At 41.0% G+C, this 27,834-nt stretch overlaps 1 protein-coding gene across 11 annotated transcripts in view; it reads right to left on the reverse strand.

The window, feature by feature from the left end:
* Positions 1–27,834, reverse strand: part of CADM1 (cell adhesion molecule 1) — a 178,043-nt gene that overhangs the window by 41,100 nt on the left and 109,109 nt on the right. For all 11 annotated transcript variants that reach the window (XM_038167497.2, XM_038167499.2, XM_072027780.1 and 8 more), the window contains exons 2-5: positions 16,828–16,974; positions 15,571–15,723; positions 11,784–11,921; positions 9,789–9,944 (exon numbers count right to left, since the gene is read on the reverse strand). In XM_038167497.2, coding sequence (XP_038023425.1) covers positions 9,789–9,944; positions 11,784–11,921; positions 15,571–15,723; positions 16,828–16,974 — 594 coding nt within the window. The remainder of the gene's footprint in view (positions 1–9,788; positions 9,945–11,783; positions 11,922–15,570; positions 15,724–16,827; positions 16,975–27,834) is intronic.

The following is a 27,834-nucleotide window of genomic DNA, read 5'->3' on the forward strand; positions in this document are numbered from 1 at the left end:
CGGCTTCCCTGGGCTGGGAAAGCCATGGGTGAGATCTTCTGCAGCTTGCCTCTTCTGGTGCTCCAATCCTGTTTTTATGAGACATATTTTAGTATTTCTAACGAGATGTTTACCAGCTGTCAATTACTTATGGAAGGCAACAATACACCGAAGGCTTGTTGTACTGAGAATAAACTGCAAGCTCAGTAAGCTCTCCCAAAGCCACAGAAACTGCCCCCCTCCACTTCAGCGTTCTAGCTCCATCGTCTCCACTAATCAAATGTAAGAAGGAAAGTGAATCTATACCATTTTGATTTGCACACTGTAGAGGTGTCACATACAATATAAATCTGGACTTGATTAGCACACATACATGTACTCGTGAAGACAAGAACATTCCCAATAGAGTTATCACAGTGAATGTCTCTTCTAAGCAGGACTCACCAGCATGCGAGTAATTACTGAAGGCACTTATGGAAATAGGAAGTGCTTCAAAATTCTGAAGGATTCAGAAGGATGGCTTGGCACTCAGGAGAACTGACATTTTAATTAGGCTTGTAGTATACAATGAAAATTTCACTTGCTTTGGCCAAGAATTTGGGGGAGGGGATTTTTTTATTATTATTTTTTTAGGACACACATTTAAACGATCTTTAATCCTACTCCTACTGCTAAGCATCCCATCTCAGACAAAGTCAGAATCTATTTTCTTCAGATTATACACTCTGTTAGGTAAAGCTTTGTAAAATGCCAGGCACTGTGGGATCCTGAGCTCAGCTCCTACCTGCAATTGTGACATTTAGTAACTGACACCAGCAAGCTTGTGATGGTTTTCAAGGCCTGTACTAGCAGTTTGCCACCTATTAGCCACTTTATTAAAAAGGCCACGTTCCAGTAGTGACATCTGTGGTACTATAATCTGGGGCTATCACCATCTCAGATGGCAGTCTAGGGCATAAGGCAAGCAGCAGAAGAATTTTTACTACCAAGTGCATTCCAACAGCCTGAAATACTTAACTTGGAACTTCATAATATCATATTGCTGGATTACTAAATAAAAATAAATGCCTGCATCTACACATTTAAGCCACAATATACTCCACTGGCAGACAATTAGATCTAACAACCTCAAGCTATTTCCTAGTATGCCTATTTCTAGTGGCTTAAAAAAAAAAGCCTAGTAATTTAATAAGGTACCTTTATTAAGCTAAATTCATTCAAAAGCTACAAGTGATATACAAGGTTAAATACCAGTAGTCTAAAGGTTACACTGTAGCAGCAACCAATTTGAAAAACTTATTACAAAACCATTCTGCATTTGATGAGATTTCTTTTACAACATGCATACCGTGTGCCTGTAACGCATCCGAAAGGCAGCCTTTAGAGAGGCGACAGCACGCCCTGCTCTTTGCCCCGCTGGTCAATTATGGAGTACACGAGCCCGGCCCCCTCAGCCTCCCACAGTCTTGAAGTCAGCCTGAATATGAAAAATGCTCCTTCTCCTCCCTCTCCGCCTAACAACCTGTATTTTAATTTTGCAAGCAACTGGGATGCTGACGGCTCCTCTGGTGCAAGGCGGTGCCATGGGACAGCCTGGCTCCCTCGGGGCTTCACCTCCAGCTGCACTGGGAGCCGTGGGCTGTGCGTGCTGGCAGAGCTGCAGCAGTGCTTGGCTCATTCCCCCGTCAGATCCCCTCTCGTCCCTCTGTGTGGCATTGCCTCTGGGCTGACGCCATGCGTTTCAGGCTCCACGTTCAGCCTAATTGCTTGTGACCGAGGCACGGAGAGGGCGTCCTCCTCTAAAATGATGTGAGAAACAGAGAACCCGCTGCTTCTCTTGAGAAAGGTCTCAACAAATCGAGACACATTTAAGATGCATCTTCTGTCCTCATTTTGTCTAGTTTAACTTCTAGCCAAAGATTTCTGTTTTTCCTCCCCCTGCTGGATTACAGTTCCCTTTGTACTTCGCACATTCTCCCCATGGCTGTTCTTCTATCCTGTGAACAAATTGCTTCTCAATACTTTTTGGTAGGACAGATTTGGCCAGAGCTTTTTAAGTCTCTTCCTGGGTGGTTTCTTCCTGTTCTCCGCAATTTGTCCTATTTTCCAGCATCTTTTCAAAGTCTGCTCACGAAGGTGCCATGCAAGATTCCAGGAATGGTCTCACCAACACAGAAGAGAAAAGCCATCATCTTAGCCCCAGCTCCTTGCTTCACACATGCAAGGAAGCACTGGCTTTGTCAGGTTGGTTTCCTTGGCAAAACCTTACATCAGGCGTTTTCCCACTACAGCACTCCAAGTGTTTTCCAGGATGTAGCTGCACTTCTGTGAAGAAGGGATATAGCCTACACCCGCTCACCTTTCAGAGTTTTAAAGTGCTGTGGTTCAGAAGCTACAAAAACTCTCAAGATGTTCTGTGCATGCACAACTCTTCCTCTCATTAAGTGTTAGCCAGTTTTCTGGTCATCAGCAAAGATTATTAACAGTGATTTATTATTTTTTTTTAACTTTTTTTTTTTTTTTTAAGAACTTCCAAATGAGTCATGGGAGCACTGAAGAGCATCAGGCCAAGCACCCAGGCCAGTGCATTTGCTCTAAAAATACCATCGCTTGCTGATTACTCCCTAATGACTATTCGTTGAGATCTGCCAGTTAGTGATTTCTTAATCCATTTAAATGTGCGCTCCATCGATTATGCTTAGATCTCATTAATCAGTCAGGATATCACGTTATACAGAGTTCGGTGTCTTACAAAAGCCTAAGCCCATTACTTCTACCCATTTACTTTCATCAGACAGACCTATGATCTCAAAGACAGGCGAGCTTGTTGTCTCAGGGAGTGCCGCCAGACCGATCTGGTAAGCCTGATCTCCTGCGAGGCCCCAGCACTGCTGCATGGGTGCATTGAGGAGCCCGGCTGGGACCCCCAGCAGTTCTCGCCCCTGCCCCACCGTGCCTGGTTCTGGCTGCAGCCTTTGGAGCTCATACTGTCACCTCGGTCCTCTGCAGCTCCAGGTCAGCTCGGGTCAAGCAGGTACTCCCAATTTCTGCCTGTGCCATAACGCACCGACCAGGGGAACGCAGCCAAGCTCTGCTGAAAACATTTATCTTGTTTGTAACGAGACTAAACCCAACGGCAGCACTTGCTGGAGACAGCACGTCTCTCTGCATGCAGTAAGTGCTGCGTGGTGGCAGCGCAGGTTCCTACAACTGCCGAGCCTGTGGCTGAAGTCTTGGGTATTGCAGCCCACAAGGATGCTAATAGGCAATAGATATGACTCCTGCTTGGAAATACAACCTTAAATAAAAGGGTGGTTTTCTTGGCAAATGCAAGAAGGCACGTGAACAACATCTCCCCCTGAAACACAATCAGAATATGCTTAATGAGGAAAATGTGCAGTACATTTAACTCTGTGGCTATATCCATGTAATTTCACTGTGCACAAAAGCTGCTAAAAGCTGCAAAACAAAAGAAAAACACATCACACTTGAGGTAGATGTTCTTTGGGGCCACATCATTTCCTCCGAGTTGAATCATCACACTCCAGCAGCTCCTGGTCCTCCAGCAATCTCAGAGTGATATGGCTCCTACAGTGCAGCAATCTGTCCACTTTAAACACAAACATTGCACTGAAACAGTCATTAATAACACAATAAAAACAGTCTATGAAGCATTTCTTTAGCAGGGGATGTTTTTTTCTCAACTTGTCCAACTCACCAACCACCAACAGCGGCAAACAAGTCAACCCTTCCTGCCCACACAACCACCCCAGCTGAGGTCAGAACACAGTCAAAAAAAAGCCTTCTTTCCCACATGCTGCTTTTGGGGGCAAACACACAAAAACACAGCTGAGGAAAACCAACCACTGTTTTTTTTGCCCCACCACAGCCCAGGAGCAGCACCGAGGTCCTCCTGGCACTTCCATTACCACCATCACTCAGCCGCACACGCAGCATGAAGGGCTCTCAGGACCAGTGCACATTTTCAGAACGGGGTTTCTTTCTCAGCTCCAAATTACAGCTAAACACATACATTAAGTAAATTGCATGACTATACATGGCTGGTTTCTTCATGGCAGACAAGAGCAGACAAAACTGCTCCTGCAGCGCTTCTGACATAGTGGTACTGCAGCATGGGGCTCAGCGTGGTTTGTAATGCCAGACTGTTTGCCAACTGAGAAAATTACAAAATGGATTCTTTCAATGATTCAGCTGAAAATTCTCTTGCCTGCATTGTAAAATTAGGTACTGAATCCAAGTTTTAAAATCCATTTTGTGATTACTGTATTAATTCCTGATGCGTACCTCTTTGCAAAAATAATGACAGATGGTATTCTCAAGAGAAGAATATCCTGCAGGTCAAGCAGAGTTTTTGCCCACTTTAGTTAATTCTAGCTTCAAAATCACCCCGAGTATGCTTTAGTGCTCATCTGAAGAAAGGTGTTTATTTTATACAGATCCTCACCTCTGCTTTGCTCTGTGGCCCAAACTAGCATAGTATATTGAGTATATATATATATAACAAGGATAAACTATTAAAAGAAAATGACTTCTGGCAGTTTCTGTATCTCACTACACTCACCAGCTAGGGAAAGGTCAGGAGGAAAACATTCTTCAATATTAAAAGAAGTCAGAGAAGTTAACATAATACGTAGGTATAATAAATACAGCCATCACCTTTATCCCAACATCAAGCAGGTTTACTTAGCAGGAAATGAAGTCTGCATCAGTGACAGCAGAGACCTGGCTACCCTGTGTTTTCTCCCTAGCTTCTAGAAGGACAGAGCCTGCACTGCAGCCAGCGAGCTCTGCATGCTGTGGTCCCACCAGGGTCACAGCTCTGTGTGGCACAAGCGGCTGGTAACCTGGCTGCTGGGTACTGTGTGCACCGCGGTGGGATGTCGTGCTCAGGAGAACAGGCAGGTATGTTGTACGTGCACGTCCCCATTTCAAAGATGTAGCTGCATGCTGCTGCTGAACACTTCCAAAACGCAGCGTCCAGACCGTACTGTATGCTCTTCATTCCCAACAACACTCCTCTGAGAAAACCTTATTAATGAGCTTGCAAACGAGCACCCAACTGGGAAATGTCACAAACAAGAGTGGCTAATGCCCCAGAAAATCAAATAACTGAACACTTGGCTGATTGTGGTGCTTTTCATATTTATAAAAAGAAAAAAAAAAAAGCTTTAAATCAAAGTTTCTGAAGGGGTCAACACCTCACTGAACAAAACAACTCATTTATTCATTTTTAGAAATCTCCAGATGATAAATTACATTGATGTTAATCACTTCACTGCATAGTATGCAATTAATATTTGTACTCAATAGAAATATAAGGATTACTGGAGATGTGACGGCATACACATATAGCTGATTTTTAACATAATTGGGCACAAAGAGTTCTCCCCTTATAACAGCAGAGGCTGTAACAGATTCCATCAATGCACGTTTTAGAGGTATACATGTAGGTATTACAAAAATGAATGTGTAATTCATTATAACTTCAGAAAAAAATAAAAAACAAACAACTAAAACCAAGATAAAGTGTCAAATGAGGACCTCATCTCCAGTATCACATAATGACCTAAAAAAAAAGTACCACAAAGGCTGAACTTAAATATTTCAGAGTATCTAGTTCCATTCAATTCCTTAATGATATTTTAATGCATTTTGGTGCTTCATTTCCTTTCTAAAATTACACTCAACGCACTGGTCTTCCATCCCTCACTGGATAATCGGAATGACAAAAAGAAAGCAACTTGAGCTGAAATCAACATATATTTTCAAACCAATCCCATGTAACTTATTGTGGCCATCCATTGCACAGGGTTATACGTTCAGTGGTGCAGCTATTAATCAAGCACAGAAGTGTTATTGTTACTGTATGTACATGGCATCCCTTGTCAAACTCTGCTTTTAAAAAGCACTCCCAGGAGATTTTCATAAATATTACAAACTGCTTGTTTGCAGAGATTTCTTTTTAAAAACATACCCTACATTCAGATAGAAGCATTTACTCAAAAATTCACAAAGGGGCAGGATGTGCCACATTATACATTCAATAGCTTACTCCCTGAGTAGGACAAGTTAATACTCAGCATGAGTAAGTCTTACTCAGTTTCACTAACTACAGCAAAAGTTTATTTCCCCCCCAGTATCTGTGCTGGTCAGCTTCAGGTGAACCTGCTATTTATTTTTTTAAAGCTTAGCTTATAGTATAATAACAAGTTATTGGTATGTACTATAGAATTTTACCAGATAACGCAACTGTTCCATTATTTTGCCAGAGGAGAAGCCTCTGCACACATAGGAGGAGCAAGATGGCCATTCCTCTCCCTCAGGTAACAGCAAAAAAGACTGTGCCTGTCCTTAAAGATTTTACATGCTTAGCACCTATAAAGATGCTTGGAAATAACCATGGAGAAAACAAGGCTCCAACAAGACAGATCACATTTACTGTAGTGAACAACTGCCTTATGCAACATTATCACAAATCCCATACTTTTGTGACATGCGTCTGAAATTACTCTGCCTATCTCCCCTTCAAGAGCATTACCTGCTTCCTGGTTCAGGGCATCTGGAGCAACCACAGCCTGGGGTGATAAGGCCAATAGTCAGTTTGAAATATGTTCCTGAAGTTACTGAGAAACTTAAAAAAACCACACAACTCAAATCTGCAATTTTCTTTGAACTACAGCACAGACGAAAATGTTCATTTGAATTGTTTTTAAAATAAAGTGAAGTAGGTCACTTTGCAGACTTCAATTTCTACATCTTTTTTTTTTTCCTTAGCAGAGAAGAAGATTTCAATAAAATGAAATAAATACATATTCTAGGTGCCATCTCCAAATGCACCAAAATAAGTTGAAGTACAAATGCTCCAGATTTTCAATGACACTTAAGATCCTAATTTACAAAAAAGAAACATTTGACATACCGAGCTTTAAGAAAAAACACTTTAAAAAGATAAAAGGTAAACCCTTTGAAGGGAAAATAATGCAACTCTGCAGGAAGACGTGCCTGCCTCCCCTCCGCTCTGGGCTGCTGCAGCCAGCCAGGCGAGCCAGCCCTGCAGCATGGGAGCACGTGCCCTGCCCGCTGCTCATCTCCACTTTGATTCCTCTCTCCAGGAGCATTACAAAAGTCAGTCTCCTCCAGAAGCGTGTGAGAAACAAGAAAAATGTTGGAAATGGCTGAACTGTATGGGAGAGTAACCTCTGAAAATGCCTTTTGTCATTTAAAGATAGCACAAACAGCACTGAGGTCACTGTTTGTTCCCTTTTGCAGGTTCTGTTTTGAGTAGTTTTCGAGGATGATGTTTGCTTCCCTTCCCTCCCCTCCCACTGCAAACTACGCAATTTTTTGTTGTTGTTCTGTCTTCCGTGGTTCTGTTTTTTAAAAACTTTGAATCACGTTTTTCAAAATCTCTCAATTTTCTGAAATTTAGTCAGACAAAAATACCTAATTATCCAAGAAGGTTCCATCCATCATCCTCCTGTCCTTCCCCAACACATTTCCTGCTTGTGCTGGATACACTAAGTGCAGAGAAATACAACATCCACTGAGAAAATACTTTACTATGTCCTGCTGGTGTTCCAAAGAGATGGATCCACTGTGCTCTTGGTGTGAATGGGCAAGACTTAAGCAGAGAGAATGTAACAGCAGACACTTCAACAAACAACATGCAACTGATCTTGAGTTATACCTCTGTGGCTGCAAGAAAAGCAGCTAAAACCACACACACTACCACAGTCACTGAATGCTAAATATTGCTGCTTTGGAGATTTGGCATTGTGCGTGCCTGGAAGGTCACAACGTGGTCAGTGAAAGTGCATGAACAGCAACTGGAAGAGATCTGTTCTGATTGCAAATCCTGTATCTAAAAAGCAATTGAGAAAGTATCAATTAGGCCTGATTGCCAGTCTAAGTTCCCCAAGAGACTAAGTTCATGTCAACAGAAGCTCTGATTGAGATGCCACTCGGTGAAGACATGAAGTTTCCTTCTGCTCGTGTTATTCCGAAGAATTGAGCTGCCCTCACAAGACTGAAGCAAGAAAAGCTCAAGGGTAAATGTTCGCTCTCACTGCCTTTTCTACCCTAAGTTCAGGTCCAGCAGTAGGTATTAAATGCAAACGTCTGGACATCCTCCAGCACACGAAGTCCTGAAGCCAGTAATTGTGGGGAGCTGCAGGGTTACGAGGCACTACATGTTCTTCTTCTGGTACTCTCCTCTCAAGCCATCTGCTACTGCCCACTGAAGCAACTAACTAGACTAACATGGGTCAAGTCCCCGTAAATAATTTCTGTTTACAAACTGTAATTTTAATTCACACCATGTTTAACATCCAAATAACCGTATTTTACGTGTGCTTTGCCTTCATTGTATATGGAACCAACCCTGTAAAGACTGCAAACGAAAATAGCCAGGAAGAGATTTATTTGATATGGAGGAAGAACGGAAGAACAGAAAAAAAAATGTTCCCTCCCAAAACAAACAAACAAACAAACCATTGATCCTCTCCTATCACATCAAACTGTCAAGATTTCAGAGCAATTTCTAAAAGGAAGCCTAGAAGTAACCAGATGTCCTTTCAAGCAAGGGGAAGATATCCAGATATCCTGGAAGATTTCACTATCTGCACATAATAGGGAAGATAGGATTTTTTTCCCCGTTAAGTATTTGATCAAGCCTCACAAAGGTGCTAATGTATTATTAAAGCTAATGGAGCTCTACAAGAAATGTTAATGGACATTAAGTTTGCATAAATGAATTACGCATTAGCACAGTCGCAAGAAATCTAGTATCTGCCAATTTAGGTAGTATCTGATCATTTCTGTTTTCCTCATTACAGGAACATTACTTCACTCTAGTTTCAGAGATACGAGAATTGTAACCAAGATGTTCATAATGAAACTACATAACGAAGCAGATGAAATAAATTAATACAACCTCTTCTTCCCCTTTTAATGTAATGTTATAGTTGAAGTGAACCTACAAAAATATGCGCTTTGAATCATCCTAATGCCCTTGCTTTTCATGGTACCCAAACCATGTTGTGAGGACCATCTGACTTTGGTTTTGGAAGCCATTTTCTGAGCAGAAGCGCGTGCACATAGCAGCTCCATTATCTCCACCAGCTGAAAGTCAGGCATGTCTGCATTTGCGACCACTGGTATTTTCAGATAACTGCTCAGAAACCCTGTTAACATCACATACAGTAGAACAGTTCCTAAACAAAGTGAAAATGCATTATTAACAATGAACGTGTTAGGAACATTATAGCAAAGAATCTGTAGGCCTTTGTCAGTGGTGTTGCTACCAATTCCACATACTTCACCTTGCCCTAATTTAGAAAAACAGATGGAGCTGTATGTTCACAATGCACAATAACAATACTACTTTTGCATGGTGGGCAAGTTTTTGCCAGTAAGCTTGCAATGGTGGCCAGTTGCTTTAATGTTGTATTACAGAAACACTTTCAAAGAGAGTAGGTTGCTAAAAGAAAAATACTTGGATTTAATCTTTCCTGGCAATTTTAAAGCCCAGCCAGGAACCTTTCATGGTGCAAATTCAATGTGAGGAAAGTTATTTAAGAGAATAAATGTATTTATGCTGTTGCAAAAGGGCTGGGAAAAGTCATGGCTTAACCTATTAAATGGTACCCAACATTTTTATTTCAGTTTTTAAAGAACAGAATGTAAACTCCATCTACACTATAATTTTATCTAATCATACAGCAAATGGTTCCTGAGGCCTTAAGTGAGCAATTTTATACATTAAAAGCATTACAAGTTCTGCTACTCACACATGACTTCTAGGTAACGTTGTGTCTGCAAGTCTTTGACAGCCGGGTGATCCACCAAACAGATGACTGGGACCCCGTCGTCCTCACGTCCCACTTTCAGCAACAGCTGGCTGGTCACTGTGTACATATCAGACCACTGCTCCACTTCAGACTTGCCTGGCAGGGAGATGAAAAAGAAAAGCATAAAGTGATTGGGGGGAGCATCTACTGGATGCGCTCACCTTTCTTGTTTCTGTGCCCAGGTGGTGTGCTCCCTTCAGCATCTATTTCCCCTCTTCAGATACAAGGTTATGGCCAGGATGCACGCAGGTATGGAGTAACACACCTCTCCAAGAATTTGTTCCTGATTAAAATCTACACTACATTACCACAATGATTTACAATCCCCTTACACCATCCCCAAATCCCCAAACTCTTAAATCAATGGAGCTACAAATCCCCTCCCACTCTTGAATCAACAATTAGCTAGAAAAGTGATTAAACAGATTAACTTAATTAAAAGTAGTATTGATAGGCTGAAATATTTCAGCAGTACTCCACCTGAAGAAGAGAATAACCACAATGGTGGGAGCAAAGCATAGTTCAGGATTTACTAGGTGGTGTAACACACAACACAGAATCAAGAAAGAAAAGACACGACAGGAGAGAAAGAATTTTTCCATGAACTCTGCAAGCACTTGCTGATAGTGTGCCTCCACTGTGCTTCCAGATTCTCTTATCTGTGGCTTTTTATTTAAGAATTCAGATCACATAGTCAAAACATTAAGAGTAACTTGTAGCAGAGGTCTTTTAAACACAAAATATTTCTGGATAATATATTAAAGTAAAACACGAGGAGAGCTGCAGAAAGTGACATCCCTTTATATTCAGAGGGAAGGCTTTCTGATCAGAGAAGCTACATTTTCACTCTATTCACAACCTAAAACCAAGTATTTCATTTTTTCTACTTCTGTTTAAAAAACATCCAAAGAATCAGCAGGGTGAACTGGTATTTCAAGGAGCTACTACTCAGCTCAGCAGTCTTCAAAGATAAAGGAAAGCTGGGATTCAATTGCCAACGCAAGAAAACTCAATCAAGAAGCTGGACAGGTCAAGCATGAAGGGTCAAATACTATTGCACTGCTGCCCGCCAGAATGGGAAAGGGAACTAAGAAAGAGATCATCTGAAGATCGGTATAACGTTTAGATGACAACAGGTGCTGGAAATCAGTGGGGCACCACTTCAAGCAGCAGCAGGTTTGCATTCCACCTTTATCAGCATACGCTCAGCATGTGTCATACTCGGATGCTTGTAGGTGTTGTACTTAAATAGGAGATTTTATCTTGCCCTTGTAGGGGGGGTGGATTTGAAGTAATGAGTCTGGACTTCTGTAGAGAGCCCTTCAGTGTCTCAGCACAAAGGTGTTGTCAACCAAGCTCACATCTACATGCAGACTTAAACTAACAGCATGACACATGCAATCAGTGTCAGTGACTTGAATGTGCTAATACCAGAAGCGACCAGATTTTGGTGAGTGGGAGAAATCCATCTTACATGAATATTCCACTGAACACAGAAAAAAATACTGTATAAACAAAAGAACTGGATACGAAGGTGAACTGAAAATCTTTACAGTTCAAAGTGCAAATGATTTTACTCATACCTAAAACAGGGGAGAAAAACAAAAACAACCACAGAAATAAACTCTTTGCACAGTTTTTGAGCTCTTCAAAGTCACCTGCAGTTACAGAAAGGCTCCAGAACCCTGTATTCAATTCTGGCAGGTAGGCAGAGGACAAAATGAAGTTCAGCCCTTTTGTGTTAAAGAATAATTTAAGTCTGCCCACATACTCTTTTGTTCCCAAGCTGGTGTTTAAAACAGCTTTCTTTTTTCTTTTCTTTTTTTTTTTTTTTTTAAGTAGCAGAGAACAAATAGACAATATTACATGAATTATTTCAGCCATGTAAAAACAAACAAACAAAAAACAAACAAGTGACTTAGAGGATACATCTACCAGTTAGCTCCTTGTTTCCTTTGAACCATCTGATTGTGGTGGCTGGTCTGCTGGCCATGGCAGTGCAGTTCAGCTCAATCTCTTCTCCCTCAACAGCAATTTCTTTTTGGATATCAATTACCAAATTGCGTGGTGGTACTAAAATGAAAAAAAAAACAACACAACACATACTTGATGAAAAGACAAGTAAGACATTTTCTGATCACTAACACAAGACAAGATCTTCCGAAAAACCCATAAAATCTACCAGAGTAAACTAGCCACCAGCATTTACTTGATCTTTCAATCGATCAAATCCTTTGATAGATGGTTTCACAGTAATCAGAGTAAGTGCTTTCACTCTCCACCTAATAATCAAAGTGGTTTCACAAATTATCACTTATCAAGTTCTTAACTTTCTGTTCTCTCTCCTAGCAAGGCACCACTCCATGGATGAGTTTGAGTATTCCACGTTATTCAGTTGTGTATGTTGCTATTTAAAATACAGTTTGACTTCATGCACATTTCTTGACTTGTGCTGACAGGCAGAGGAAACACCAAAGCTGACATTTGGAAGTGCATTACTTACCGCAGTTCTAACCTCAGAAGGCAATTTTTCTCTCCTGCTGTTCAGTTTCAAGCCTCAGCCTTAAGGAATGGAAGCAGGCCAGCAAACATCAAGCTCATTTAGAATGCTCAAAAGGCACTGAGCACAAGACCATGTTGGACTGCCATCACCTTTTAAACAACACTGCCTACTCCCACAAACTAAACACAAAACCACCCCAGAGAGAGGAGAGAGTCAGCTCTGCATCCAGTGACAGATCCTTGCATCATTTGGTAGTTACTCTGGGATGGTAATTTGCCATTCTCCCCAGACAAGTTTTCTCTACAGATCAAGAGTCTTGCATGAAACATAATCCAGTAATGTTGAGAAACAGGCCAGAGCTTCAGGGTGATAACAACTGCACCATAACCCAGAGACATGACAAACAAGCTTAAAAATTATGACATAGAAACAAGGAGTCTTCCCCACGAAAGAACCAGTAGATAGAGGCAAAAGACAGAAAAAAAAATGAACATCAAGAGTTCATGCAGCGCTGAGTTGTACTTACAGGGAAAAAAAACACGGAACTTCCAAAGGAAACTCAACTTTGCTCTGATCGATATGATTAAGCAACTGTATAGTTCAAATGCGACTAACACGTTTTTCAGCTAATGAAGAACAAATATGTATAAATACCATCCAGATGATCAAATGGACTAATTAGTCACTTGTGGCTTTTCTCTAAAAAGAACAGAACAGGCTACATATTGGAGATTTTCACATGTTCCAATTAAGCGTGAATAAATCTACATATAGTCTCACTGAAGACATTAAAGTCACGGGGAAGAGGAAGGAGGAACATTACTAAAGGAAAAGAAAGTGTGAAGCTCCTCTAACACTGACTGCATAGAAGGATGTCTGAAAACTTTGCCCTGCTCTCTAAAGCAAGAATCATTAGAAGCAGATCAACAAAACTACTCTTTGATATAACTTAAAATATATAGGAGCCTGAGTAATGACTTCGAGATCTTGGGTGGGAAATGAATTCCTAGGAGGACCAACAATGTACTGACACAGATAACTACTCCCCTGCCCTGTCCCATTTTTTCTCCTAATTAGGGAGTCAATAATATGGAAGAAAGGAAAGACATGCTACCCTTGGCTTCACAGCACCCTATCTTTAATTACAAATGTTAGCTAAGATAAACAATCCCCTCCTTAGTCTTCTAATAATAAACATCTATCTTCATTGCCTGCCCTGTGAACTAAGGTTTTGCCTGAGTATGTGATAAAGGTGGACACAAAACACTGCATTATGAATGTGAGGGAAAGGCAGGCACACATTGGTCATGCTGCAAATTTTGCTTAAAAAGAAAAAAAAAAAAAAAAAGAACTGAAGTACAAGACAAGAAAACAGACTTTTTCCTGAATTCTGAAGCATAATGTATGCTAAAAAAAAAACAACAAGCCACCAAGTGCATTATGTTTCCCACTTGAAAGGCATGCAGTGCTGGCTTATAGGCGAATAAAGTAAATACTATTATGTCAAACATATTGTTAGCAGTGAGATTAAATACCACAAAACATTTTTGTGTATGCATGATTACAGAGAAGAGCTGGAAGAGAACTTCTAATATGGATACTGGAAACTGCGCTAGGACTTAAAAGCTGTTGATAAATGTAATAGCTGTAGTAGAACTGCTTACAAACATTACTTAAACAATGTATAAAACCTAAGAACCAAATCTCATTAAATAAAAGAAGAAAGATTTAAACTAATCAGCAAGTGAGATCTTACATTATATCATCCTCTGTAATGCAGGTTCTCCTATTAATAGAATCTTAAAAGCCACTGATAATCTGTAGAAATAGCTCTAATAGCACAAGTTGCTATTACCCGTAACCACAACAGTCTTGCAGCTGCATATCCACAGTCTTGCAAAGCATGAACAAGGTGGGGGGGAAGGGGCAGAATTAACTTCAACTCTGCAAACAGCAATTCCTAAACAAAGGGGCAACTTTAGGATGTCAAGTGAAAGATCTTACATTCCATTACACGTGAAAAATGTTTGCTACTATTGATAGGAAACTATCACTTTCCATTAGTTGAACTTTAGATTTCCCTGAGTTTGTCAACAGACAAAGAAAATCTTACGCATCTTCACATGGTAGGAGGTTACTGAGCTATGCTGTTACTAATATTTGCCCTTAAGGAATTACCATGGACAAGCGAAAATGCTGTCTTTCTTCATTATAATATCATCCCCAAGTTTTAGAAGAAAAGATTTAGCATATGACCCGATCAGTCAGATTACTGACAACACAAAATTCATGAACTGAATTGTTCTACCATGTTATGAAGCATTAACATTAATTTATTTTTCCTCTGTAAATCAGATAATTATTGAAAGACATTTTCTACAGCTTCTCCTTTCTGGCTGACTTCTTTCTTTCTCCACAGAATGAGATGCAACCATCACAACATAAATTCCCTTGCTTGCAAGAAATATATCTTCTCTAGCTCTAAAAGAAGGGGACACATGGCAAGAGGAAAGCTTGTTTTAAACAGCACGTGCGGTCCTGCAAAGCCACTCAATATCCATTCCAGGATGCTAGCAGGTTCAGACTTGCCCAAAAAGCATAATGATTCACTTTGATGTTCTTACAGACAGGCAATATGACAGTTAAAAAATTAATCCCTGCCAATTGTCTGCAAAACAAAGCTTGTGCTAAACTCCACTTCATAAATGGCAGGAAACACAGCAGAATTTCCAAGTGACCTGCGCAGGTAAAACAGAGGCTTAGAAGTAGAAATTACCTCCCACTTATACCTCTGCTTATTCCTTGAAGCTAAAAATACCCTGTGAAAAAATGGGGAAGACCCAATAATCACACTAAGTACAACATGACCTACAAAGACAGACTGGGGGTGCAATCAGGGGTGTGCTGCAAGACAGGGAGAATACACAATGGCCAGAACACACCACTGGGCTTGGTATTTGCAGGCAGCCCTTGAAATTCTCATGCCTGCAAGTTCAAGTACAAAACTGCATTAACCTACTGAAGAGCTGAGCTGGTCTCCAGTGGGGGAGCACTTAGTATTACAATACTTAGAGTTTACCAAAAATCACTGGAGCGCTGTGGCTCTTTTTGGGCAGGCAGAACTCCCCAGTCACAGCCCTGTTCTACTGCCTTATCCAACCCAGACCCCATGCACAGAGCACTTGCAAAGTTCATCACAAGCATCGATTGGGTCCTTACCAAGCACTGTAATAGTGGTATAAATTTCCTGCGGGGGATCGGTGTAGAGCTGGCAGAAGTACCTTCCTTCATCAGAAATAGAGACGTTTGTCAATGACACTCTGAGTTCACTGTTGGAGAAATTCACCAGCTGAAACCTGCTGTCCTTCAGCGCTGCAGAGCAAAGGGATCGTCAGTGACTGTGATGACAAATGCAGCAGTTCCTCTCACAACAAAAAGTCAAAAGTCTATAGAAATGTGAGTAACATCTAAACCAGAACCCCATGGGCTCCTGACTGCAGCTATAATCCTGCTTCTTATGTTTAAGTTTGGATCTATAAAATACTTCTGTTCCCAAATCATTACAAAGAATCAACATAAGCAAATCCACTGGGCACAGCACCAAATCTTTTGACATGGTGTTTATCTTCATACAGCTTAGGGATGCGTAGGTAAATTGCTTACTCTGCAAATCCGTTTCTATATGCTTGCATTTCAGAGTGCAGTGAGTGAACCAGGGACAGTGTGAAAGACAAAAACTGGAAAAGGATCATTTAAGATTTGTTTCCTGATGAGTAGAGGCTACCTAAATTCTTCAAGGAATTTGGAAACCAAGCATTTCAAATCTCCCCAGCTAAACTGCAGGCCACAAATGGTAGCGCAAGTGAAGTGAGCCAGCCTCCACTGCCCTCCCGTACTTGTAGATCATAAAATGTCTCAGAAGGGAATGTGATCTGCCATGTGTTTCTATAATGTGCCAGCATCTCTGCTGTGACATTAATACAAAGAATTTCAAATATTTTATTGCCGCTATGAGGCTCCCATGGTATTGTCACAACAGGAAACAAAGCCAGACTCGTTCACTGGACATCGCAGTGATGGGAGATTTTGTTTTGGCTATAAAGAGGCATAGATTGTCTTGAAAATTTCAGTCTTCAAACCAAACAGATTACCTCTGAGAACATTGCACCGTCTCTGCTTTGCCCTATTCAATTTGTTTGTGTCAGCTAAATATTTGGCACTCAATTGCAATTCACCCTGAATTACTACAATCAATTCCTATTGCAAAGTAAGACAGTCTGACTTTTAAAGGGGACCATCAAGGTTTCCATTAAGGAGAAAGATTATGATTGCCTGTTTCATCTGCCCTCTAAAGAATTGACTAAACTTTAAGTGTCTAACATTAAATTAAAAGAAGAGATCTCAGCAAATGCTTTATCCCAAGTGCAAGCAAGGTACAGGAAAAGTTGTTACCAAATATTAAAAGATGAAACTTACGTCTGAAATCTCTGAAATAAATCGTTTGTCTGTTGGGATTCAGGAGCTGAATCACTGAGTCATCGCTGTTTTTGACTCTACAGCTGATGGTGGCAACATCTCCCTCCACTACCGTCACATCTTCTGTAACCAAATTCTGACCATCACCTTAAGAAGAAAAGGAAGATGATATGAAAATGATAAATGACATCAGCAAGTTTCATTTGGAATCATATAACAGAGTACCAACAAAAAGATCAAACTTCAGTAGGCTCCTACACCCGAAATAGGAACCGATGCCAGCCCCTGTGACAGCCCCAGGAGGTCAGGAGCTGGCACTGCAGCACAGTCAGGGTTTGTGCAGTATGTGTTCAGCAGCGAACATATTCTACAGCCATTTGTTTGTTTGTTTGTTTTGCTGGTATTATTTTCATTGAACAAATGCAATCACCTACATGATAAACACACAGAGTTACAATACCAGGGAATTCAAGGAAGTATTCTCCCCCCCCACCTGTATTGGACATCAGTGAATTGAAGAGGAACAACTGGAAGGGAGATCCATAGCTGCAAAATGCCTACTGTATGGCCCCATTACAGGGCTTGTTTTTTTATTGCAAAGTCACTTTAACTCAGTACATTCTCTCCATTATATTTTGAATAATAAAAAGTAGAAGACTGGGGAAAAATCTCACTGGACTTCACACACCCCTCCAGGCTTTAATACTTGTAGCAGCCCCAGGAGTGTAAGGTTCATGCCACATGCACGGAGATAGTAGAATTTGCTTCCTCTCTTAAAAAGACAAATATTGTTAAATTACCTTGAAAGAACAATTTGCTGTAAAAGGCATTTATCCTTTGACTTTAACAGATATACTTTTGTGAGCTGGTTTTTACTTAATGTCTAATCAGTGGGTGCTATTAATGTCCAGAGGCAGGAAAAAAGAGCTCGATGCAATTATGCCGTGGGAGTCTTGTAATCATTTATAGGTCATCACCTCAAAACTCTCTCTCTAATGAATTGAATCATTAGATCAGATGCACACTGAGAAATTTGGTTCACATTTTAAAGATTGCAGAGGATCATCATTTGAAAAAGTGTTTTGCATTTCAGTTTCTCCACATATTCTTTATTAGGTTAAAGCTGGAAGACTGCGGTGGAAAGGCGGAGCAGCAAGATCTTGTCTGCTTTCAAATCATACAAACGTTACAGACAAGGAGGCAAGTGCAAGTAAGCTTTACTTGTTGATGGCATAAGAAATGAAATAAAATGGGAGAAATTTTGAAACCTTGACCATCAATTTGTCAAATTAAGAGAAGGTGTGTGGGCACCTAACCAACTCCTAAGCTGGCTATGATGGAAAAATGCAAGATTTTGGTAAAACTCAAAATAGGGTTTGCATTTTTGGGCAGAAGAACCAGCACCTCTTCAGCAGCCAGATGCCAGTGTAAACCTGAGGGCCGCCACGTTCAAATATTTTAACAGCAGTAAAGGCAAAAATATTAAACATCACTAACTGCTTCTACGGAGTAATTTTATCAAACCCATTCAAAACAAGGTTCTTGCACAAGGATCAGCTTGATATGTTCTCATAAATGCAATATTCACTACAAATCATTAACAAAGCTATTAAGATTCGATTTCCATCTAAGCAATTATTGCAAGCATATTTTTTTTTCTACATTTACTTTAAAAGACTCAATCCTATTTTCAATTCATTAAACTGTTCCTTGCATTTACTGAGTTTTACATCAGCTTGGAAGCCTATTTGAATTAATAAGAATTACAGTAGAAGTAATTTAGAAATAAATTATTTGAAGTTCAAACCACTGAAGCTTTTCATGCTGGAACGCTGCTACATTAAGCCTGCTGACTGATTGCTTTAGAAGTCCAGCATCTAGGTCCAGGCTGGCGTCAGGATCTGTCTCCAGGAAGTATTTATTCTCCCTCAGGCTTTGGGGTTAATGATAGGCACAGTGCACATGAGGACAAAGCTTCTTGTTCTGAAACAGCCAGCCTTCATGGATTTTTGTGTGTTTATTCTGAACCAAAGGGCATCCTATCTGGCTGCTGTTTGCAAAGATTCTCTTGCTCTGCTGACCTAAATTTGTTTGCTTAACTAACAGCACCAGACAGTACAAGTTAACACTTATGGTTATCTGCATTCACATCTGCTCCCAGTTACCACGACGAGGAAGCTATTCCTGAGAACAGCATCAATTACAAACTTCAAATGAAATAAAAAAAAAAAATGCAACGTGAAGTGAGAACTCTCTAGACCCATTTTAATTTCAACATTTCAGGAAGTTATTCCCTAATATTTACTGGCACCACACAAGTGTTCTGAGTATTAACTTTCATTGAAATACATACATTTAAAGTACCACAACATCACTGTAACAGGGAAAAGATCTGGGTGGGGAGAGGGAGGGAGAAGCTGAATACTATGGATCCTGCACAGAATCACAGTAGATGAGAGGGAAAAAAGGGAAAGTTGCTATTGATAAAGAACTCTGAAAACATCTGCCAATTAGCAGTACTCCTGGGGGGCAGAGCATGAGCAGGGCAAATGGAAAAAAAACAACAGAATTATTCTCGCTTTATTTTCATCTAATTAAATTTGAATATTCATATATAAATATATGAAAGCCCCCATGCACTGGTTTTGTATCAGACACGTCCATGTTGAGAAATCCAAACCTGGAGTTTCCTGGACTAAGCTTTTCATCACTGCCTCCAGAAACTTGCACTTGAAGTAATATGCAAGCACATTCTTGATCTGAATTATAAAACACCATTATTGAGAGAGGAAAAAAGAGAGGAGCCTGTATTAAGCCAGCTTCCAGGGGTGGGCTTCAGTGTGAACTGACATACACACGCAACACATCCGTATAACATTAATGAGCAAGTATAACAACTAAAAGAGTTACCTGCAATGTAAGGGGAAGAAAAAAAATGCTGTGCATGTCTGTTTTATTACCCAAAGCAGTTCTTTGGTGTCATCTATTGAAATCTCTCTGTGCAATGTAAAAAGCTGTTGTATTTCACACTTACTGAAGGGGAGAATAAATTGGAGAGATCCCATACTTAGGGAAAAGCTTTGGATAGATGCTATACAATTAATTTTTGCACTTGTATTTCTGCCTTAGATCACTGCAATATTTGTTTCTAAGACTGCAAAGTAAGAGATATTGACCAGTAAATCGTGTTTAAAACAAGTTCCTCTAAGGTAGACACAGCACAGGGACCTTGGCTCATATGCAGTGGTCACGTTGAAAATTAATTCTTTTTTCCAATTGTAGCACATCAGGATAAAGCGAAGCATCAGGGAGAAAAGAGGGAAAGATTAAAAATACGTGCCTGTGAACACGATTCTTCAATTCCTAACAAAACAGTAGCCACAGGTACTTCATCATGACCAACTGCACTGCTGATTCAGTACACAGAATGCAGACACAAATGCTTTCCAAGAAAGAGTAATTTTCATGAAACACAAAGTATGTAAACAGACACATAAACAAACATTTCTTAATAAATTGAGCCAAAGGGGAAAAAAAGACTTTGAGCTTTGAATTTGACTGGATATAACTTTGGATAATAATGCTTAAAAAAAAAAACCACAAACACAAAACAAACTATTTGTACATGTATTTGATGAAGAATGACATGATGATCAATCCACAGAATTAATGTAATTTTAATGTAAAAAAATATATATATATAAATTTCAGTTATCCAGGAAGAATACAGTGGTTAAATAACCAACCAACAAAGGGTGGGACAAACATTAGACAAGTTTTATGAACGCCTAGCAACATACCTACTCCAAAAGCTTTGTCTCCTTGTTACTGCTTTTCCCTGAGCAGTTTCTGTGCTCTTTCCACCCATCATGAAGACAGTACTGCTTTAAGTTAAGTATCACAAACTGTATTTTCAGCAAGACTACAGTAATTGAACAGACATTTTGCAGTGATCAGATATAGCAACCTTATAGAGCAGGAAGGAGGAGAACAAATCACCATTTAAGTTCTCCGCAAATTTGCTTTAAGGAGAGAGAAGAGAATTGACAGCAGCGTGCTGAAAGCAAGTTGCTGGAGCTCAGTGCATCTGGTCCTGAAGCCTCAACAAACTGTTTTAAAAAGCAACCATCGTCACACTTGATCTTTTGAGAAGAATGGACAATCCACGCTAATTGTGTTGGCAAGAAAAGGCAATTGCTTTCTACGGAGTTAATTTCGTGACATCTTCTCATGCACAAAAGAATGATAACAATTTTAGATCAGGCTGTCTATAAAATATACCTACACATGCGAGCGTGTGACATGGCTTCCATCATGTAGGAAAGCTGCTGCAGCCTGCACTAGTGATGGAAAGGGCTGGGTCTGGCTTTGGATAATAATGCTTAAAACCCATGCAATAATAAGCAGTCTTTAATCCTCAACACGTATTCAAATACACAGAAATAGATACGTTGTCTTCCACCCGTATAAAAAAAGCTTACTGTGAACAACTTGAGGAGCATGGTAGGGAAGGAGGAAAGGCGGCACGCTGCTTTTTATACCCAGAAATACAAACTACTGACTAAGCAAATCACACCGATGGGGTAAGGCTGGGAGCCTTAAGGGCATGTGGTGCTCTCACCAGAGCCTGCAGATGCTGTAGTGTTAATGTGAAGTGCTACCAACAGACCTTCACCCCACTTGTGCTCTTTAACCACCATAAAACAAGGGTTGATCTTCTGATCCCTCAAAAGCATTTCGGTGTGACCCTGCTAGGATGTGCTCCAGGAAGAGGTCCTAGATCAGTTTTTGCTACTTAACGGAGCTGCTTGGCACTAAGCTGTGCAGTGCTGCCTCCACGAGCAGCTCAGCTCCAGCTCCAGACACCGCCTGAACCTGCTTCAAGGGCATCTGTTAGTCCTGCCAGCCTGGGTGAGCACAATTTCACTGCGTTATTAGCCTCTCCGCATCTCCCAGTCCATTTTGCCTGCCAAAGAGCGATGCCGAAAGCCTTCCACGTTAGCAGCTCAGGACTGACGTGCTGGGATAAGTGCTGGCACACATCCGACACCACCTTGCAGCACGTGCCAGCACCTTTTGCATCACCCAGGGAAGAGGAAGGGGGGAGCCAGGAGCTGAGACCCCCCCAGACCCAGCACACATAACCCGGGGGGAGCTCTGAGCGAGGAATATGTCCTGAGACAGCTGTGAACAGATCACGGCAATCATGCTGAGTAACACTGCGTTGGGAAAACTACTCATACTTCTGTTGAAGAAGCCAAGGGCTTTTGGACTACAACGTGAAAGGGCAATTTCTGAGCATAAAATTGGGTTTCTGTGACTCAGCCCCAGCAGCCCATGGCAAGGGTTGGCTCCCTTCAGCTGTCTGCCAGTTGCTCTGACATCTTTCTGCCCCGGAGGCTCTCTTCTAAGTCCAGCCCAAGCAAAAATACTCAATAATGGAAACCCTCCCAAGGCCACAGAGCCTAAAGCTACATGTGGGTGTTTCTGAACAATTATTCTTTTAATTTTATCCTCAATCTCAGAGGAAGATTGTTTTCGACCAGGATTTACAGCTAACATTTTGAAATAGCAACTTTATCTTCTAATAAGATCTAATTACCAGTTTTGTGACCTTCAGTCAAGTATCTTTGAGATTTTACTGCGGTCAAGTAGCTTTTACTCTCTCTTCACAATCTTCTCCATGACTAGCAACTGTCTTAGTATGACCAAAATGCAACTCCACCTCCACTGGGAAGAAGCTCTTCAAAAAAAGCACTGGTGGTAAACAAACAATTCTAGAAAATCTCATATTCAAGTTTGTTTTGCTTTGCAAGTCTGTCATCTTCAATAACGTAATGTGAAGTTTTACCCTGTGTAAAATCTCTGAGTATCAGGAGTGACAGCTACTTCACAGCGAGGCACCCCGCTGCAGGCTCAGAACCAAACTGAGCAGACGAAGCTCAAACGAGATAGAGGGGATGGGACAAAGTATCTCCCCTCCCGGGTCTGAAGTTGAGACTACAGCAAATTGATATAGTAATGCTCACCCTGCATTAACGTTTACTTTCAAATTTTGTGCATATTACTCCTCCTTTACCACAAAAGCTAGCCTTAAAAGGGTTACTTTGATGAAGGGCGCTGATTTCCATGTCAATCCTGTTGCTACAGGTTTTGGTATCACCTGATGCATGCACTCTGGAAGAGCGTAAGCTAAAAGTATTAGTTCTTCTGCAGTAGAAAAAAGGGACAGGGGTGCTTAACATTCATGGAAACTATTCCAGTGTCACAGATCTGTAAGAAAACAGCTACTGCTTATCACTAATGAAGCAGATTGTCAATTAAGGAAGTATTTGGTATTAAGTGCAAAGCCTCTATTTCAAAACAGAGAACAATTCTTTGTTAAAGTTCATCATTTTTCAGAAGAAGAAACTAAAAAAGATGGAGCCAAGAGATGAAAGCTTCATACTGAATTACCAGAAGGGCCAGGATTGTCCCCAGGGAGCAGCAGCACTGGAAGAAGCTCTCTTCATCACCCTCCACAGCATTTTGCTCTCCAGGCTTGGTTATCTAAAGGTTGTTTGACAATCTTCTCTGACAGACTTCATCACCAAATCTAAGGTGAAGAACTTGCACACGTTATTTTTGGATGACCAGTAAATCCAAATGGATTACTACCAGCAACCCCGTAATTTGGCCTAACTACCCCAAGTCTTCCGTTCTGTTATTTACACCGAATTTCAGCAGGTTTCCCCAACATTTTCTGCAGGGATGAAAACACTTCGACCATTCAGCATCCTCGGTGCGAGCGATTTAATTTTCTTGTCATATGTTTTACTCAACCTCTGTAATTGCAGGATCCTATTTTCCCTCTCTTCTCAATACATATTTTAACAAGTGTACACACGTGTGAATGCTTTCAGCACCTTTCATCACTGATTCACCCAGTGAGGCAGAGAACTCCTTTGCCCACCTCTCACTAAGCTACAGCTAACATTTCTCTACCGAATTACTCGCCTGTTTTCTGAGAGAATATGCAAGATTGTGCTAAAAATTGCTTATTATTGGGAGCATGTTTATGTTATGAATTATACACTTCAGAAAAATATACTGCAAATTTGAGTAAGTTGTGCACAGCTATTAAATTTCTGCAGAAGAAAAAATGCTATAGCCACCTTTATTGCTTTTCATGCTTAAATAGTAAGAATAAAAGATGACAACAGCTCCGAACTGACACCAAGGGTTTTATTTACTTTAAACATTTGTGAATTTCTGTGTGATGAAATTGCATTGGGGAATTCTTTCCGCTGGTGTCTAACCAAAAGGGTATAAAGATAGAAAACTGATTTGAAATACAGCTAAAGCAACACAGCCGGCTAAGTATTGTTAGTCTGTAGAAAAGCAGTTACTTTACTAAACCCGTGCTCCATCTGAATTATTAAAATTCTCCCTGTTATTTACCCCGGAGGCTGCCGGGAGCTGGGAGCGCCCCGTCTCCAGCTGAAGAGGGAGCGCTGCAGGAGGCTGGGCACGGCGCTGTGGGGCTGGGCATTTCTCAAAGCCAGTCCAGCCTAAAAAGTCAACTTAAAAAAGTCCTGCTTACAAGACAACGTGTGCAGCGAGCATCTGACTTTCATGTTGTACGACTTGTCTGAACAACCAATAGTCCACATCCCATCTGAAGCATTTTGATCTTACATATTGCACTTGTGAATCCAAACCCTTCTCCTATGACAAAAACCTATGTGCTTTTGGCCCAAAGATCTCTCAGCCTGAAGCATTTCCTGATCTCACCGTGCTCATCAGCACCCCTTCAGCCCTCCCTCTTGCAGGCCTCCCATTACCAGTAACCATATCAGTTCAGATTTATGATCTGTCACCTGTGTTGGGATTAGATGTCATGCTTGTCTTTCTATTACTCAGATATTGATAGATAAAATTCCACGGCCATACATTCCCTGTCCCTTCAAAGGTTACCGTCAGAGGATGCTCAGAATCGATACAGATCTTATCTGTCACTGACCTCGGCGGGGCACAGCAAACAAGGCTCACGGGAACACAGCAGAGAAGAATTCGTCATGGCTCACAGGATTAGTACGGTCTTTTGCAACAAAGCCTGTTGTTCTGCAAATCTGATTTTTATTCCACATTTCTAACCAAACCAAGTCTTGTGGGAGAACAGGATTTACAGCAATTGCCAGGAACAGCCTTTCAGAATATGACCATATTTCAAGGTAAGGCATTTTGACCATTTGGAGAGAGATCGCTACAAGCCACACTCACCACAATGGACCTGGTGTCTACAAGCACAATTTATATGCTTTGCTGCCATGGCTAAGTTGGAAGGCTGCTGGCTATGCTTTTCCTGTGTTAGAACTAATTTCTTAGCTCATCTGACAGCTCATAAATAAAAGGTGTTGCTATTGCAGCCTTTTATTTATATGAATTTATATGTAGGGATGCTCAAACAAGTTTAACTAATGCACCAGAACAGTTTTCCAGAAACTGGGACAAGCTCAAGTCTTGCTTTTACCCTGGAAGCACGCAGTAGATTGCAAGACAATAAAAGGTCATTTATTAACAGACTGCTTTGCACCCGTAAGGTCAGAGGTTCATTGCAATACGATCTCCCAAGAAGAAATAGGTGAGTACCAGTCCTTGGCTGCTGCACGCAGAGGACAGGAAGGCAGCAACCAGCTCCAGACCCTCCTGTGAAATGTGGCTGCAAGTCCTTGCCAAGCCCCAAGCACCGCCTTCTCCAGGCAAGTCTTTTTATTCTAGGCTGTAGTGCCCAGCACATCATCAACCTGGTTTCTAGGTGCTTTATGAGTATGATCATCAATAAATGTTTAAAAAGTACGATATATAAAGTAGAGCCTCAGTTTCTTTCATCCCTCCTTATTTTACAGGGTGCTGCTGCAATTTCATTGTGATGGAGCAACTTCATTCTGGTTAGGGTCATAAAAATACTAAGAAAAATACCATGAAAGATCAAAAAAGTGAAGCTTCCTTTCAGGGGAGGAAAATAAACCACTGCAGACACAGAATGGGAGCAGATCAAGGAGCTCAAACCAGGAAGCAAACCAAGACACCGCATGGAACAGCACCGAGTGTGACCGGGTTGTGCAGCACAAGAGCCAAATTGCTCTGCATTGTACGGGAAGACAACCGGTCAATTAAAAATCATTCAGTTACTGAGCAGGGAAAAGGACAGTAGGTAATGTTTTTGTTTCTACCGAAGAGGGAGAAGCTTTGTGAAACAACCACGATCCCAAACAACTATGTGGGTCATTCAGTACTGTGTGTACGAGTCCCAGCTCCAGGATGCTTTCAATCATCGACAAAGCAATTTAGAAACAGCGAGGACTTCAGGTGACAGGAGATGCTTGATTCATACTCCTATCATTCATCACATGTCTCAAAGACATGTATTGTGGAAAAATTTGAGAAAGCATAGGTACTGGTGAGGCAGGATGAGGAAGTCATCTGCTGCCTGAAAAGCAGCAGCTACTCACCCCTGAGAGATGCCTGCTGGCCTCTAAATGGGGCTGTCAGGTAGAGATGAAAAGGGAGAAGTGAAGAGCATGGGAGTGAAAGCTAAAATGCAGCAAAGGGCAAAGCTCTGCACAGCCTCAGAAGAAATGCAACGTGTGTATCTTTCACAAGTTTTGTGCATGCATTCCTCCTCCAGCTCAGCCATCACCACTGCAAGTCATCATCTGTCAAGGACACCACCTAAAATTCAACAATTCAGTCTTCTTGCTAAAGAGAGATGCTCAGAAGCAACAGCCAGCAAGGGAGAAATAGTCTGACAACATAAGATGGTCCCAGCAGACTGCTGCCTCCATTCAGTATGTTTAAATAATACTCAATTAGGATCAACATTCATTTATTATTAATGTTGTTCTAATACAGAATTTCTTATCTGCTTTTTTTATCTCCCAGCTACATCAATATCAAGGACACACACAGCCTAGATCTAAGAAAGGAGACCTTGATTAATCTGGAGTTTAAAATACACATTGAATTTCCTGTACCTGCCGTGACTTGTTCTATTAGGCACTGAAGCCTGATGTACAGCAGGTTGCTGCAGGTAAGAAGAGGAAGCATTGATAAAATATTCAGTTTTCACGGACAATGAGTGCATTCAGTACATTTACATTATTAGAACAACATTATTTAACAGCTCATGCTGCCTTACATTCATTTCCAATTCCGTCACAGGGGTCTAAAGCTGGGGCAGCCTTTGTTGAAATCCTAACCATGGAAGGAGAGGAACTGTGCATCTGCAGGTGCGGCACCTGCATCACCACCTCAATTTTTGTAACGTAAGGGCTGGCAGCAGCCCCACTTTTCAGATTTCGGATTGGTTGTACTCTGAATTGGCATGTGCTCTGTCTCCTGCACCTTTTCTTATGGCCATTGAAGCTACGCTTCTCACTACCAGCATCCCGACTGTCCACCAGCTACCACCACTGGGCAGCAGCTACGGCATGCCACGATTTTCCTTTGGCATCACATCCTCCACACAGATCCAAGTGCAGGAAGCACTTACTAACCTTTGGTTATTCTGCATCCACCCCTGCTGAGATTGTCTCGGTGATTTTCATGTGTTCTGTAATGCTGTTGTTACTATTAAAGCCCATTTCTGTACGCACTCACTTATTAGACACATTACCTGCTGTAGGCACAACACCCACACCCCCCCCTAAAAAAAAAAAGAAAAGCTAACACAGACTACTCAGAAAGATGGGATTTTCCAATAATGAAGAAAACTGTTTTAAGTCAGATGATGGGTAACATTTTATTATAATGAGCAGATAATTCTTATATCCATACCTATAACCCATTTCTTGGGGATTTTTTTTTAACATCTATAATATTTTACTGTCAGTAGCATCTGTCACAATGTGCAGCTTAATAATCTCTTTTTAAATCCAAGAAATCTTTATTTCCGTAAAGTATCTGAGATGAATTTTGATCAACAGCTTGATCTCTCTCATAAAAAAGGATCTCCCTGAACTGCCT

The sequence above is a fragment of the Anas platyrhynchos genome, chromosome 25, assembly GCF_047663525.1.
Source record: "Anas platyrhynchos isolate ZD024472 breed Pekin duck chromosome 25, IASCAAS_PekinDuck_T2T, whole genome shotgun sequence".
NCBI classification, from domain to species: Eukaryota; Metazoa; Chordata; class Aves; order Anseriformes; family Anatidae; genus Anas; species Anas platyrhynchos.